At 37.4% G+C, this 12,119-nt stretch overlaps 1 protein-coding gene across 2 annotated transcripts in view; it reads left to right on the top strand.

Moving 5' to 3' along the window:
• The window catches only part of LOC121958906 (vesicle-fusing ATPase-like), a 31,515-nt gene that overhangs the window by 6,991 nt on the left and 12,405 nt on the right, over positions 1-12,119 (top strand). For both annotated transcript variants that reach the window (XM_042508083.2, XM_088070428.1), the window contains 9 exons: positions 256-295; positions 4,455-4,621; positions 5,225-5,332; positions 5,522-5,597; positions 6,683-6,838; positions 8,640-8,839; positions 11,032-11,197; positions 11,350-11,424; positions 11,581-11,768. In XM_042508083.2, coding sequence (XP_042364017.1) covers positions 256-295; positions 4,455-4,621; positions 5,225-5,332; positions 5,522-5,597; positions 6,683-6,838; positions 8,640-8,839; positions 11,032-11,197; positions 11,350-11,424; positions 11,581-11,768 — 1,176 coding nt within the window. The remainder of the gene's footprint in view (positions 1-255; positions 296-4,454; positions 4,622-5,224; positions 5,333-5,521; positions 5,598-6,682; positions 6,839-8,639; positions 8,840-11,031; positions 11,198-11,349; positions 11,425-11,580; positions 11,769-12,119) is intronic.

The following is a 12,119-nucleotide window of genomic DNA, read 5'->3' on the forward strand; positions in this document are numbered from 1 at the left end:
CTGATTTCTGCATGTTAGTGTTAAGAAATGTGTGTTGTGAAATAAGACCATGTTGCAGAGGAACGTTGCACAGACGTCTCCGAAATGTTGTAATTTTGATGTGTCTGTCTTGGTTCTCCTGGAAAATGTAAATGTCTTATTGACAGCTCAATGGTGATCTATTTTCCTTTGTCCATTGCAATAATGTGTCCTTACACAAAATAAAACTATAAGACATGGAACTAAATCAATCATTTGCTTTTTTTTTCTTTACAGAGAAAATGGGCCGGCCTATCGATTAACCAAGAGGTTGAAGGTAAACTTTAATTTTATAACATGACATTGCTAATTTTCTATATTTTTTCTAGCAAATCTCACAAAATGATCAAAGCTAACAGTGATTTGATCCTTCTAACAAGCACTGTGTGTGTCTCAGAAGTCTGTCATATCTTCTTACTCTGTGCCATAGAGCACCATTTTTTCCCAAAACTTTTAAAAACACATGATTTAGCCACACTGTTACTGTCGCACTGGCTGACGTGTTCCTTCATTACCATGCACACACACACACACACACACACACACACACACACACACACACACACACACACACACACACACACACACACTGCTGTTTATTTTGACTCACTAGAGCCCTAAATGTGGATTAATCCGCTTCTGAAAATAGTCCCCCAACAAAATGCCTCCTGTTTGAGTAGCATCCACAGCTTGTGAAAATAGAAATGCATAAATAAATGTTCTGGTAAGGGCTGCAAATTGTAAGTACTTTCCTTAATCAATTAATTGGTAAACTTAACAAATGATTCATCGTTATTTGAAAAAAACATAAAAACTTTGCTTCTTTCAAACAGTACCAAATGTATTTTTTCCTCTATCAAAGCTCACAGCAGCACATTGCATATATTTCGACAGCATTTAATAGCCTATGCATTAATCAGTTAAATTTCGCATGTTTGATTAAATTCTTAATGACCAATTAATCAATCATCAATCAGTCGTTATCATCCCTAGATATAATGTTTAATGAACTGATCTCAACCGGACTGGTTGGTGGAAACAAGATTCAACTAAATTCTGCAGACTGCTCCTTTAAAGAGATAAAAGCAAATGTATGTGTAATGTAAAATGTAAAAATATTCCCGTCAACAATAACAGTAGTAATTTTGACTAATCTAGCTGCAGGTAAAATAAAGTTTATTTACGTAAGTGGTTGCTATTAGTAACAGGTAATCCGAGTCTCACATGCATTTTACAGCTGCTTCTTATTGTCCTACAGCGTCCTTTCAGCCTTTTGTGATAACTGCCATTAAATTGTCATCTATTGATTATCAGTTCTTGACAGCCTTTCTCTCTTATCACTTAGCGCCTTTTGAGTCACAGACACCTCGGGGACATCAAACCCGCTGCTCAGATTTTGAAGGAATAATGCAACTTACATGTGACTGACTTTAAAGGCTGCGGCCTCGCTCTCTTTCTGCCAGAGAAACATTTCCGTGCGCTGACTTCTGATGGTCGTGTCCTTCAGATTAATAATTATACGTGGGGTTAGGGGGTTTAGCTATTATTTAGGTGTCATGAGGGGTGAAGGGAACATGACTTTGCCAGCGCAGGGAGAGACAGTAGAACAATATGAGTGGGTGGTGTCACTGCACATCTGTCTCAGAGGCTGGCCAGCATCCAAACCTGTTCTTTGATAATTTTTTTTTTTTTGCTCAGCTCCCTTAGGCAAAGGGATGCCCAAAATGATGGGCCCTATTATGATACTGTCTACATATCAGGAGTAAAAAGGAGGAATGAAAATATAATCCACTGAGTAAAAAAGCCTTGTGATACCTTAATCTTTCCTGACATAGTCTTAGAAATAATAATTAAAAAAACAGCAAGCCATGGCTTTGGGGGAATAAAAACTGGTATAAAACCAAGGTAGAAGTTAGAATTAACCCTTTAAACCTGCACAAAGTAGCATGATTTCATTGAACTACAAGGAAAGAGGGTGAATGGTAACTAAACAAGAAATGACCCCAAAAAGTGCAATTAAAGTTACAAGAAAATTACATAAAAGTAGCCACAAACAAACAAACAAAAAGAAAACAGGTAATTGAACAAAAACATTAAAAGACCTGAAAAAAGTGCTAAAAGAAATAAAAATAATACAAATAAATGAAAATGGTTTATTTTTTCTTTAACCTAATTATAAATATTTTATTAGAATAATTATGAACAAAGATTTCTGTATTTTTTCGTAGTTCATTGATCATTTTCTGATGATCTTTTTTTTCTGCACTGTTTTTGAAAGAAATCAAACTACTTAGCTCAAGTTTCAAAGCTTCAAATACGTTTGAAAGGCGTCTGAACACAGCATCAGAAAACTAATGTGGATCCAGGTTTCAAAGGGTAAAAGGGCATAAAACCAAGATTAAGAAGAATAAAACCAGTGTTAATTCAGATTCAGATGTTTGCATTTTTATGTCCTCTGGGCTATAATAACAAAAATCTGTGGGTTGTTTTTGTGTTTTTTTAACATAGTGTTTCAAATATAGGTCTCTACCAAAAGGTTGAGATAGCCATTCATGGTTATGGTAAAACAGATAGAATAAAGTTACAAATAATTTACTGTTATAATTAATTTAATATGTAGTATACCAACAATGTATCAATTTGACTGATAGTTTTACTAGTACTAATGTTATTTTCATGCATATTCACCATTATCATACTTTAAAACATCTCAGAAATATGGTAAAGAAATAATCTCTCTTTCTATTCAAAGCAACCACATTACAAAATCACAACATTAACTTCTATAATGGAGCGAATGTCTAAGCATTGTCTCCTGTGGTCTGAATAATGTTGCAGTATTGTTGGTGTAATTTTCCTAATTACCTGGCAGCGGTGGAAATATCAGCCTAATCGAGAGGAGAGCCATTTACAGTATATCTCATTTCCATAATGAGGCATTAGCGGCAGTTTGGGGACATTCAGACAATTTAAAAAGGGCAACACAAATCATGTCAAAATCAGGAAATGGCCTGTTGTGTTGCTGATTTTGTTTCTCACATTAAAGGATGAAAAAAAATCGATGTTTGATTACAACAGGCTGCTAACATGACATCCATTGATTTGGGAACAACTCCAAATCTGCTAATGAGCTTAGACCCTGCTGTTCAGTTAGCGTCTAATTGAACATAATTAGGCCATAAATGTCAGAGATAGTGTGGATAATAGAGCTATGTGTAATATTTAATAGTGACTGGGAATGAAAATTGTTCATTGATTTGAAGCACACGAGAGATTCAAAAATGGCGACATCTGCTGGTTAAACATTGGCATTGCATGTGTTTTGACGTTAAATGTTGGTGGTGTTGCTGCTTTCTTTGTTGTTTTGTTCAGTAAAGCTTGTAGATTAAAATCAGATCAGTTTTAATCAGAGTCTACTTTAAGTACTGACACAGATCGGCAGGAACATGTATTTTAAACCAGCTCAACACCTCGTTTGGGACGGGCGTGATTTTTGTCGTGGTGAAGCGAGGATGTGCAACATCTTTGTTTTTTTTTTTATTTTCTCTTTATTGGTTTTTTAATGACAACATGAACATACACAAGTTCAATTCAGAACCACATGAACATGAAGACCTATTTAGTGTAACAAAATAAATAAATTAAATAAAAAATAAAAAATAGAATAAGACATTTTAAAAAATAATTAACAATAAAAAATGAAATAAGGACAATAGGTAGAAAAATAGGTAGATAATTAAATAAATAGATCCGTTCTTTAACCAAAGATATTTAATCAAAACGTACACACAGAGACAATGGGTGGCTAATGATTATACTCCAATGTGTTTCTAATATTCATACAAACTTAGGTCTAACATTTGAGACATACAGGCCTTATATAGTCCTTGTAGCGGCACAGGTTCGATTCCAAACTGTCGCCCTTTGCTGCATGTCATCCCCCATCTCTCTGTCAACTTTCCTGTTATTCTCAAAGTGTACTATGATAAAGGCAAAATAGGCCAAAAAATAATCTTCAAAAAGAAAAAAATTGTCTGGTTTGTGCAGGACGACCGCAATCAGTGGTCTGCAGTGTTTTAATTCATCTTCTAATATCAGATTGGTACAGAGCTAACTGCAGCTGAAGCCTGATTTTGCTCTGCTGCTTGTGTAAAAAGGGCAACTCTTTGCTGTAAAAGCTGATAATGTGTAAGATGTTGTGCTTCCGGCTTGTTTCTCTTCCCCCAAGTGGCCACAAAAATCAGTTAAGGCTGCTTTCATGCTGATAAGTAATCAGCACAAAGGTAGAAAGAAGACGTATTCTCATCAGCGTCTGCAGGAAAAACTGTGTAATTCGGCTACTTTTGGGCTGCTGAACTCCGATATGGACTAACTATCCTAACGGAAATAATCCAGATGTTGTCTTTTGTTTTTTTTTTGTTTTTATCCCCTTATAGTAACAAACTACAAGTTTGACAGTTCCAAACAGTTAATAAGCACCATGATAGTGGAAATTGACTTTCTGCAAAAGAAGACTGCGGACAGCAACCCCTACGACTCAGGACACATGGCCAATGAGTTCCTCCAGCACTTCAACAACCAGGCCTTCAGCGTCGGCCAGCAGGTAATTTAACGGGTCAATAATGTGCCTGTCTAAATGTATTTTATTTCATTTTATTTCATTTTATTTTGTCATTTTTTAAAATTTTATTTTTAATTAATTAATTAATTAATTTAAAAGGGACCGTTTACAGCTTAAAACGTAAATGTTACCGTCTGATGTACCATACCACATTTAAGCTTACAGCTAATTAGCATTTTTAGTCCCAGACACAAGCTAGACAATACAACATAAATCTACACAAAAAGCCCATCACATTACAAAACACAAAATGAAAAGCCACAAACAATAACACATCACAAGGGAATGCTTATCAAATAAAAAAATAAGATATGAAGTCCAGAGTTCAAGGTCAGTCAGTACAGAGCTGAGCAGCTTTTAACCGTCTTTTCAAGGTGGTTTTGAAAGTACTGATATACTATTTATATTATACTATTGATATACTGTTGCATATTAACTAGCATAGTGGAATTACCGACGCTCCTATTTAAAATAGGTTTTGTTAAATTTGTTGAGTGTATTTTATTTATTTGCTATTTATCTAAATAACAAAAAAATTATGTTAGTAAATTTCTCCTTTCTCCCCGTGTGTGTTTTGTTTTTTAGCTGGTGTTTAGTTTCTGTGATAAGCTGTTTGGCTTGCTGATAAAGGATATTGAGGCCATGGACCCCAGCGTCCTGAAGGGAGAGCGAGGCTCTGGCAAGAAACCGAAGGTATCTGGAGAACGATCTGTCGCCGTTTTGCGATGTTCATGATGTTCTGTACTGTTCGAGCCTTTTCAACATTGCATGGAAATCAGTCATGTTATTAAACACAGTGTTACAGTTAGATGTCATGTGGTTCAGAGTAAATGTAGCTGCTGGTTTTATCTGTGAATGATTAATTCTTATTTCTTTCCACAGATTGAAATCGGTTTGTTGCTGCCAAACAGTCAGGTGATCTTCGAGAAGTCGGAGACCTCATCCATGACCCTGGTCGGTGAGTGTCAACAATACACAAGAGCGCTTCATCTCAATAAACAACAGTCTGGAGAATTATAGATAAGACTCTTTTGTGGACTGCTTTCCATTTTTGTTAAATACAGCCACTAAACTGACATGAAGATGACAGAATGAGCTCCTAAAACTTCTGCAAACTTCACACATTACAATTCTCCTTAAAACCACAAGGGGGCACACTTTACACACTTTGCTCAGCTTGCTCTCTTTCCCATTCACAAGTCCAACTGTGCCCATTACCACCACATGTTCATTTTACCTCCATAGCAGGTTTCAGTGTAAAATATGATATGCATAATGCAAAAATATTTTTAACAAATCAGTCAGAAACAAAGCCATGACATGTCCATTCCTGTGTGTTACATAAACACTAATCTTTTTGAATATTATCTCTGTATACTGTATTGCATATGAGCTTTTTTTACTTCATACTGTAAAGTTTTGCACATTTCCTCTTTAATATTTTGCAAATTCCTGCACAAACTACCACTTCTATAAACTGCACAGCTCTTTAATCTCAAAACAGCAATATATTCCATATTTCTGATGGATGAACTGATAACAGTAATTACAAATTCATTACAGGTATTGAATGGTAGCTTTTTCAGTTAATTAAAAACCCTCTGTCATAAAAGCTAATTTTAACTGTGAAATATCAGGCCAAACATGAAGGGAGAGTGTGAAAGATTTCAAACCAAACTTAATCTTAGTTTAAAATATCCGGATGTTATAGAAATCTGTTAGTATATTCTCCTGGGTTTGTGTAATGAATAATTGTTATTGCTTTTTTTGTCTTTACATGTGCTACATGATATTTCCATGACAGTTTAGCATCCATTATCACACCCAAAAATCTAAAATATTAAACTCACCTCATATAAGAAACAAAGTAATTGTTCAGAAAGAACATGTTCATTGCATCATATATTCAGTTCACTCCAAACAATCATTTTGTTCAAATAATTTCTGCAACAGTCTCCTAAAACTATTGTACGTCATCAGTAAATAATTATTTGACCCTTTTGAGCAAAGCCTTTATTGTTTATTTTTGTGTCACTCCTACAGGGAAAGCCAAGACCCGAGAGTCTCGTCAGTCCATCATCAGCCCAGACTGGAACTTCGAGAGGATGGGGATTGGCGGCCTCGACAAGGAGTTTTCTGACATCTTCCGTCGAGCCTTCGCTTCCCGAGTCTTCCCTCCAGACATAGTAGAACAGATGGGTGAGTTTTCCTCTTTTCTCTTTACTCGCCATCACTTATTTATCTGTTGTTGCGTCCTTGAGTGTAATGAGTTTAGCCCGCGAAAATCCCTTTTTTTTTTCTTTTTTTTTAAATGAAAGTTTATTTATTGATTTATTTAATTATTCATTTGTTTATTCATTTATTTATTTATTATTTTTGTCACCAGAAGCAAGCGTACAAACTGTAACATTGCATAACATTAACTGACTGGTCCATTAATGCTTATCTCTCTAAGTTTAAATTATATTGAAGTCACAGAGATTCCAACGGTTTCATCCATTTCTGCAAAAACATATAAGTCCTTCCATCCTTTTCTTTCCAGAATCACAACCTCAGAGGTTTTCACATGGAAATAGAAAGAGGGTTGTCCTGGAAAATCCTTTTAAAGTCTTCAAATTTGATGTTTAAGGTGTGGGAACCCTGATTCGTAATACTTGTCAAAAATAATTGCTGTTTTCAGTTATTATATACTACTTTTGTTTGATCCTCACATCAACAATGCAGCAAACAACCCTTTGAATATTTCCTCTGAAGAATGCGTCATCGCATGATTCAGTAAAACCCAACAACCAGCATTCAGCAGACAACAATTAGCTCCTTCTGCTGTGCGTCGACCGTGACTAAAGACCCTGGCATCCCCTCACAGTGATCCCTGCACACACTCATTAATAGATCTTTGACAGCTGTCAGATTACTCCGATGATTCACTTTGCAAAGGCCATCAGGTAGTCTTCTTTGTGACTCATACAGAAACCCTCTCACAGACACACTCATATTAGTCCTAATCCTCGCTCCCAGACCTCGAGGCCTTGTGAAAACCTGTTTGAAAGACCTCTAAGCTCGGCAAACACACACATTACTTAAATCCCGTACACAGACCCGCAGCGCTCAGGGCCTGTTGCAGCGTCCAGCCGTGTGAGCTGACCTTTAGCCGGCTGTTTGTGTGCAGGAGTCGGCCTTTGGCTGCGGCCAGCTGGCTGCTGTAATGAGATGGCATGCCCTGATAGAGCATCCAGCTAAAGGTAAAGGTGTAATTGGCAGGCGCAGGGGTGGGGGGGCGCAGGTGCTGATAGATAGGTGGTGTGTGCATCATGCGCACATTTTGTGTGTGCGCTGGAGCAAAAGTTTGAAAGTTTCACCTTGTCTCCCCTTTGCTCCCAGAGAGGTGAAGCAGACAGACAGAAGCTTCAGCGCTTTCTCCCCCTCAAACACAACACGACCACATAACTTTTCCCCCGCCGTCCCCTCTTCCCTCCGCCCCCACCTGTCATCCTGGCTGCTTTTCCTTCAGCAGGCCCAAATGGCAGCTCAGATGGTTATCTGGGGCCTCTCAATTAGTCTGGACTAAATGTCATTAAGCAGGTGCAAAAGGCCATTAAAAGACCCACACTGTAAACTTGGCTGAGTGGAGAGCTCGCATATTCACTTGATGGTTTTGGAGGAATTAAATATAGGAAATCAGTGGAGCTGTGATGACAACAGCTGGAATAAATGTCCAAATTATGCAGATGTCATCCTCTGTTGCCACATTTATAATACATTTAGTTTGGCAGTGGTGGAATGTAACTAAGTACTTTTACTTGAGTACTGTATTTCAGTAGAAATGAGTGAGTTGTTAAGTGCATTTTGCTCATAACACTTACATACTTTAACCTAAAGGAATACTTCACTCCTAACAACAATATAAGTTTTATAACTAGAGGAAGCGTTTGCTCTGTTTACGCTCCTCTGCTCAGTTTAACTTCCTTTCCTCTGTCCCTGGTTGTGCGTCTGTCTCCAGGCTGTAAGCATGTGAAGGGCATCCTGCTGTACGGACCCCCAGGCTGCGGAAAAACCCTGATGGCACGACAGATTGGCAAGATGCTCAAAGCCCAGGAGCCGAAGATCGTCAACGGCCCCGAGATTCTGAACAAGTACGTCGGAGAGTCTGAGGCCAACATCAGGAAACTGTTTGCAGACGCCGAGGACGAACAGAAGCGGGTAAGAGGAGGTCACATTATAATACATACTCATGTACGCAGATAGTTTGTCTCTCAAGAACTTATATTGTATTCAAACTGCTTTATTGACCTTTTAAGCGTTGTAGAATGTAAAGGCACAGTTAAGATTTTTTTAAGTGGGGTTGTATGAGGTACTTCTATAATCAGTGTGTTACGGTAAATTTGGAGAGGTCAGCTCGAGTGTACTGCTGTGTGCGGGGGCAGCAGCAAAATGTATTTTAGCCACCCAAAAGAAATTAAAGATTAGTTTAAGTTAAAGCTGCATTTGGAATATTTTTACTGTATTACCTTGATGTCAGACAGCCTTTTCTGATAGGGAACCTTTTGAAACTTGAGCAAACTGGCTTAATGTCTTTCAAAAACATGGGAAAAAGATAAGGAGAAACTTAAGAAGAAAGGATCCAAAAATTATCAAAAAACCTCAAAGAAATCTTATAATTGAACTTATGTCTTTGTCCCAATGTACATGCAGATTTGAAGCCGTAGCATCAAAGAATGAATAGGGTGAAAAAAATATAAATGACAACCTTTTAAAGTTGTGTGTCCCTCACTTAAGCCAAAGTTAAAACACTTAGGTCCGTGCTCAGTGCTTACATTTTTTTTAAATGCTTTAAATCTTTCGAGTCCGACTGAGGTGTTCACATGATGGAATAGCTCGATTTCCAATCGCATTATCTGGGTGATGCAGTCCAATTTTGAGAAATTCAATTTAGTCCAATTTCAGTCCGACTAATGTGTTTATATGTATTTTAAAAGTCCATTTTTAGACAGACTAAAACAATAATTTGACTTTTTCTGAGTTAGTACTGACAATGGACATGCACCCTCATGCAATCCCATTTCAAGAAATCATAACTATCCCTTGAAGTGTTTTAAAGCTAAAAAGCATTTTATAGTTAAAGCTGAATCTACTTAGCAAAACGTAAAAAAAACCCCACATGTCGGTGTTGATAAAAGAGTCTGTTTTATTACAGCTTTCAGATGTGTTAGCTGTAGTTCTTGCTGAACTTACTATCGGATAAAAAGTCTGTTCTGGTGAATCAGAATTCTCCCATTACCCACACAAAAAACAGATAAGCAATTCATCTATGTAAACAGAAAAAACTAATTTCTGCAGGAGTGGAGAGATCTGCCCTTTCGTCAGACATAGCTGTAATAACTTTGGTAAAGTTCTGGTGTGTTTCTGAGTGTGTGTGAGTGTGTTCGTTTGTAGAGGGAGGGGAGCACCAAGCTTCGAGCCTCACTCTTCACCATCTAATGAGGGGTTGGGCTGTCTTTGACCTCCTATTAGACCTCCCTACACACACACAGACACACACACTCACACACACCGTCCAGTGTGTAATAAGGACAGCTCCACACCTGCTTTAAATGCTACGGCGGAGACTGACAGGTCTGTAGATGGAGGGATAACCCCCCACCCTGCTGCTCTCTCACTTCTTCCATCTGTCTCTCTGTTGAGGGTTATCACTGATTTCAGGTCAGGATGAAATTAAAATGTTGCCTATGTCTTATGTCTTTGAAAGAATGCAATAAGAGAAAGTATTAGCATGATTGTACGTATTAGAGTCGAGGTAGGACTCTCAAATCTCCAAAAAACTTTGTTTAGTATGCAAAATGTAAAATATATTTTTTCCAGAGAACAATAGAATAATGAGGTAAAACAGGACAACTGTACACACAACTATCTTCAGTGACCCCCACTAGTGACTACTTATTTAAAAATAATAATTATTATTTTTTTACTGTTGACTTATTTATTTATTTGTTTGTTTATTAATTTTTTTTCTGCCTTCTTCTTCTTATTATTTTTTATTTTTGTCAAATTACCTATAAACCACATAGATGATTTTTTAAAACAAATATTATATTTTCTTTTATTATTTATTTAATTAAAAAATATATTTGCAAATTATTTATGAATCATATACAGCCAATTAAAAAAAACTGCAGGTAATATTGTGAAACTGATTGGATAAATTGCTGGTAAGTTGCTGAGACAGAAATAAAATATGTTTAAAAAAGATGTTAAGACCTTGAATCATCATTTTATTTCTATCTATCTATTTCTGTCATATTTATACACACACATAAATACATTTTTACATCATCTTGTCAAATTAATTAACACCTTTATTTCTCTTTGATTTTCTTCCCATCTCTGCTGCACAGCTCGGTGCAAACAGCGGCCTTCACATCATCATATTTGATGAGATTGACGCAATCTGTAAACAGCGTGGCAGCATGGCCGGCAGCACGGGAGTCCACGACACCGTCGTCAACCAGCTGCTGTCCAAGATCGACGGAGTGGAGCAGCTCAACAACATCCTGGTCATAGGTGCTCAGACACAAAACCACACACTTTCTCTCTCCTTTTCCATCAAGTAGTACAAACTCACAAACTCTCCAATGTCATCCTTGAACACCTGCGCTCCAGCTCATCTCTGTCATTAATCCTGTCCACTATCTGTCCATCTGTCCCGGCCTCAGGTATGACCAACAGGCCTGACCTGATCGATGAGGCCTTGTTGAGACCTGGAAGACTGGAGGTGAAGATGGAGATTGGTAAGAAGAGAGGAACACACTAATTAGTTTTCACACTCTTGTTAAAGGGACAGAAAATAATAAAAAAATACATATTTTTCCACCTACCTGTGGTGCTTTTGATCAGTCTAGATTATTATGTTGTGAGTTGCTGAGTGTCTCCCTCTCTGCTTCCAGGGTTACCGGATGAAAAGGGCCGCATACAGATCCTCAACATCCACACAGCAAAGATGCGTCAGTACGAACTGCTGGGCACTGACGTCGACATTAAGGAGCTGGCGGTGGAGACGAAGAACTACAGCGGTGCCGAGCTGGAGGGTCTGGTCAGAGCTGCACAGTCCACTGCCATGAACAGACACATCAAGGTCAGTCCTCTGGAGACACTTATCACTACACACTGTTTAAATCTGTATTTATTTATGTGTCTTTTTATGTGGACTTTTTTTGACTAGAGAAAATGACTTCTATGAGTAAGGACTATCAATAAGCTGTGTGTCTGTATAAAATGTCAGAAAATAGTCTAGAAAATGCCATATATTAAAATTATGCATATATTTTCGACCAACACACAAGAACCCAAAGATATTGAAATAACAATGATGTGAAAAAGAGAAAACCACCACCTCTTCAGATCTGAGAAGTCACAATCAGTGACTGTGATGCATTTTTTCTTTTATAAATGAAATATATGAGTCATGAATATTTTCTACATCTCT

This window comes from Plectropomus leopardus, chromosome 19 (genome assembly GCF_026936395.1).
Source record: "Plectropomus leopardus strain MGB_pleo_1.0 chromosome 19, ASM2693639v1, whole genome shotgun sequence".
NCBI lineage: Eukaryota > Metazoa > Chordata > Actinopteri > Perciformes > Serranidae > Plectropomus > Plectropomus leopardus.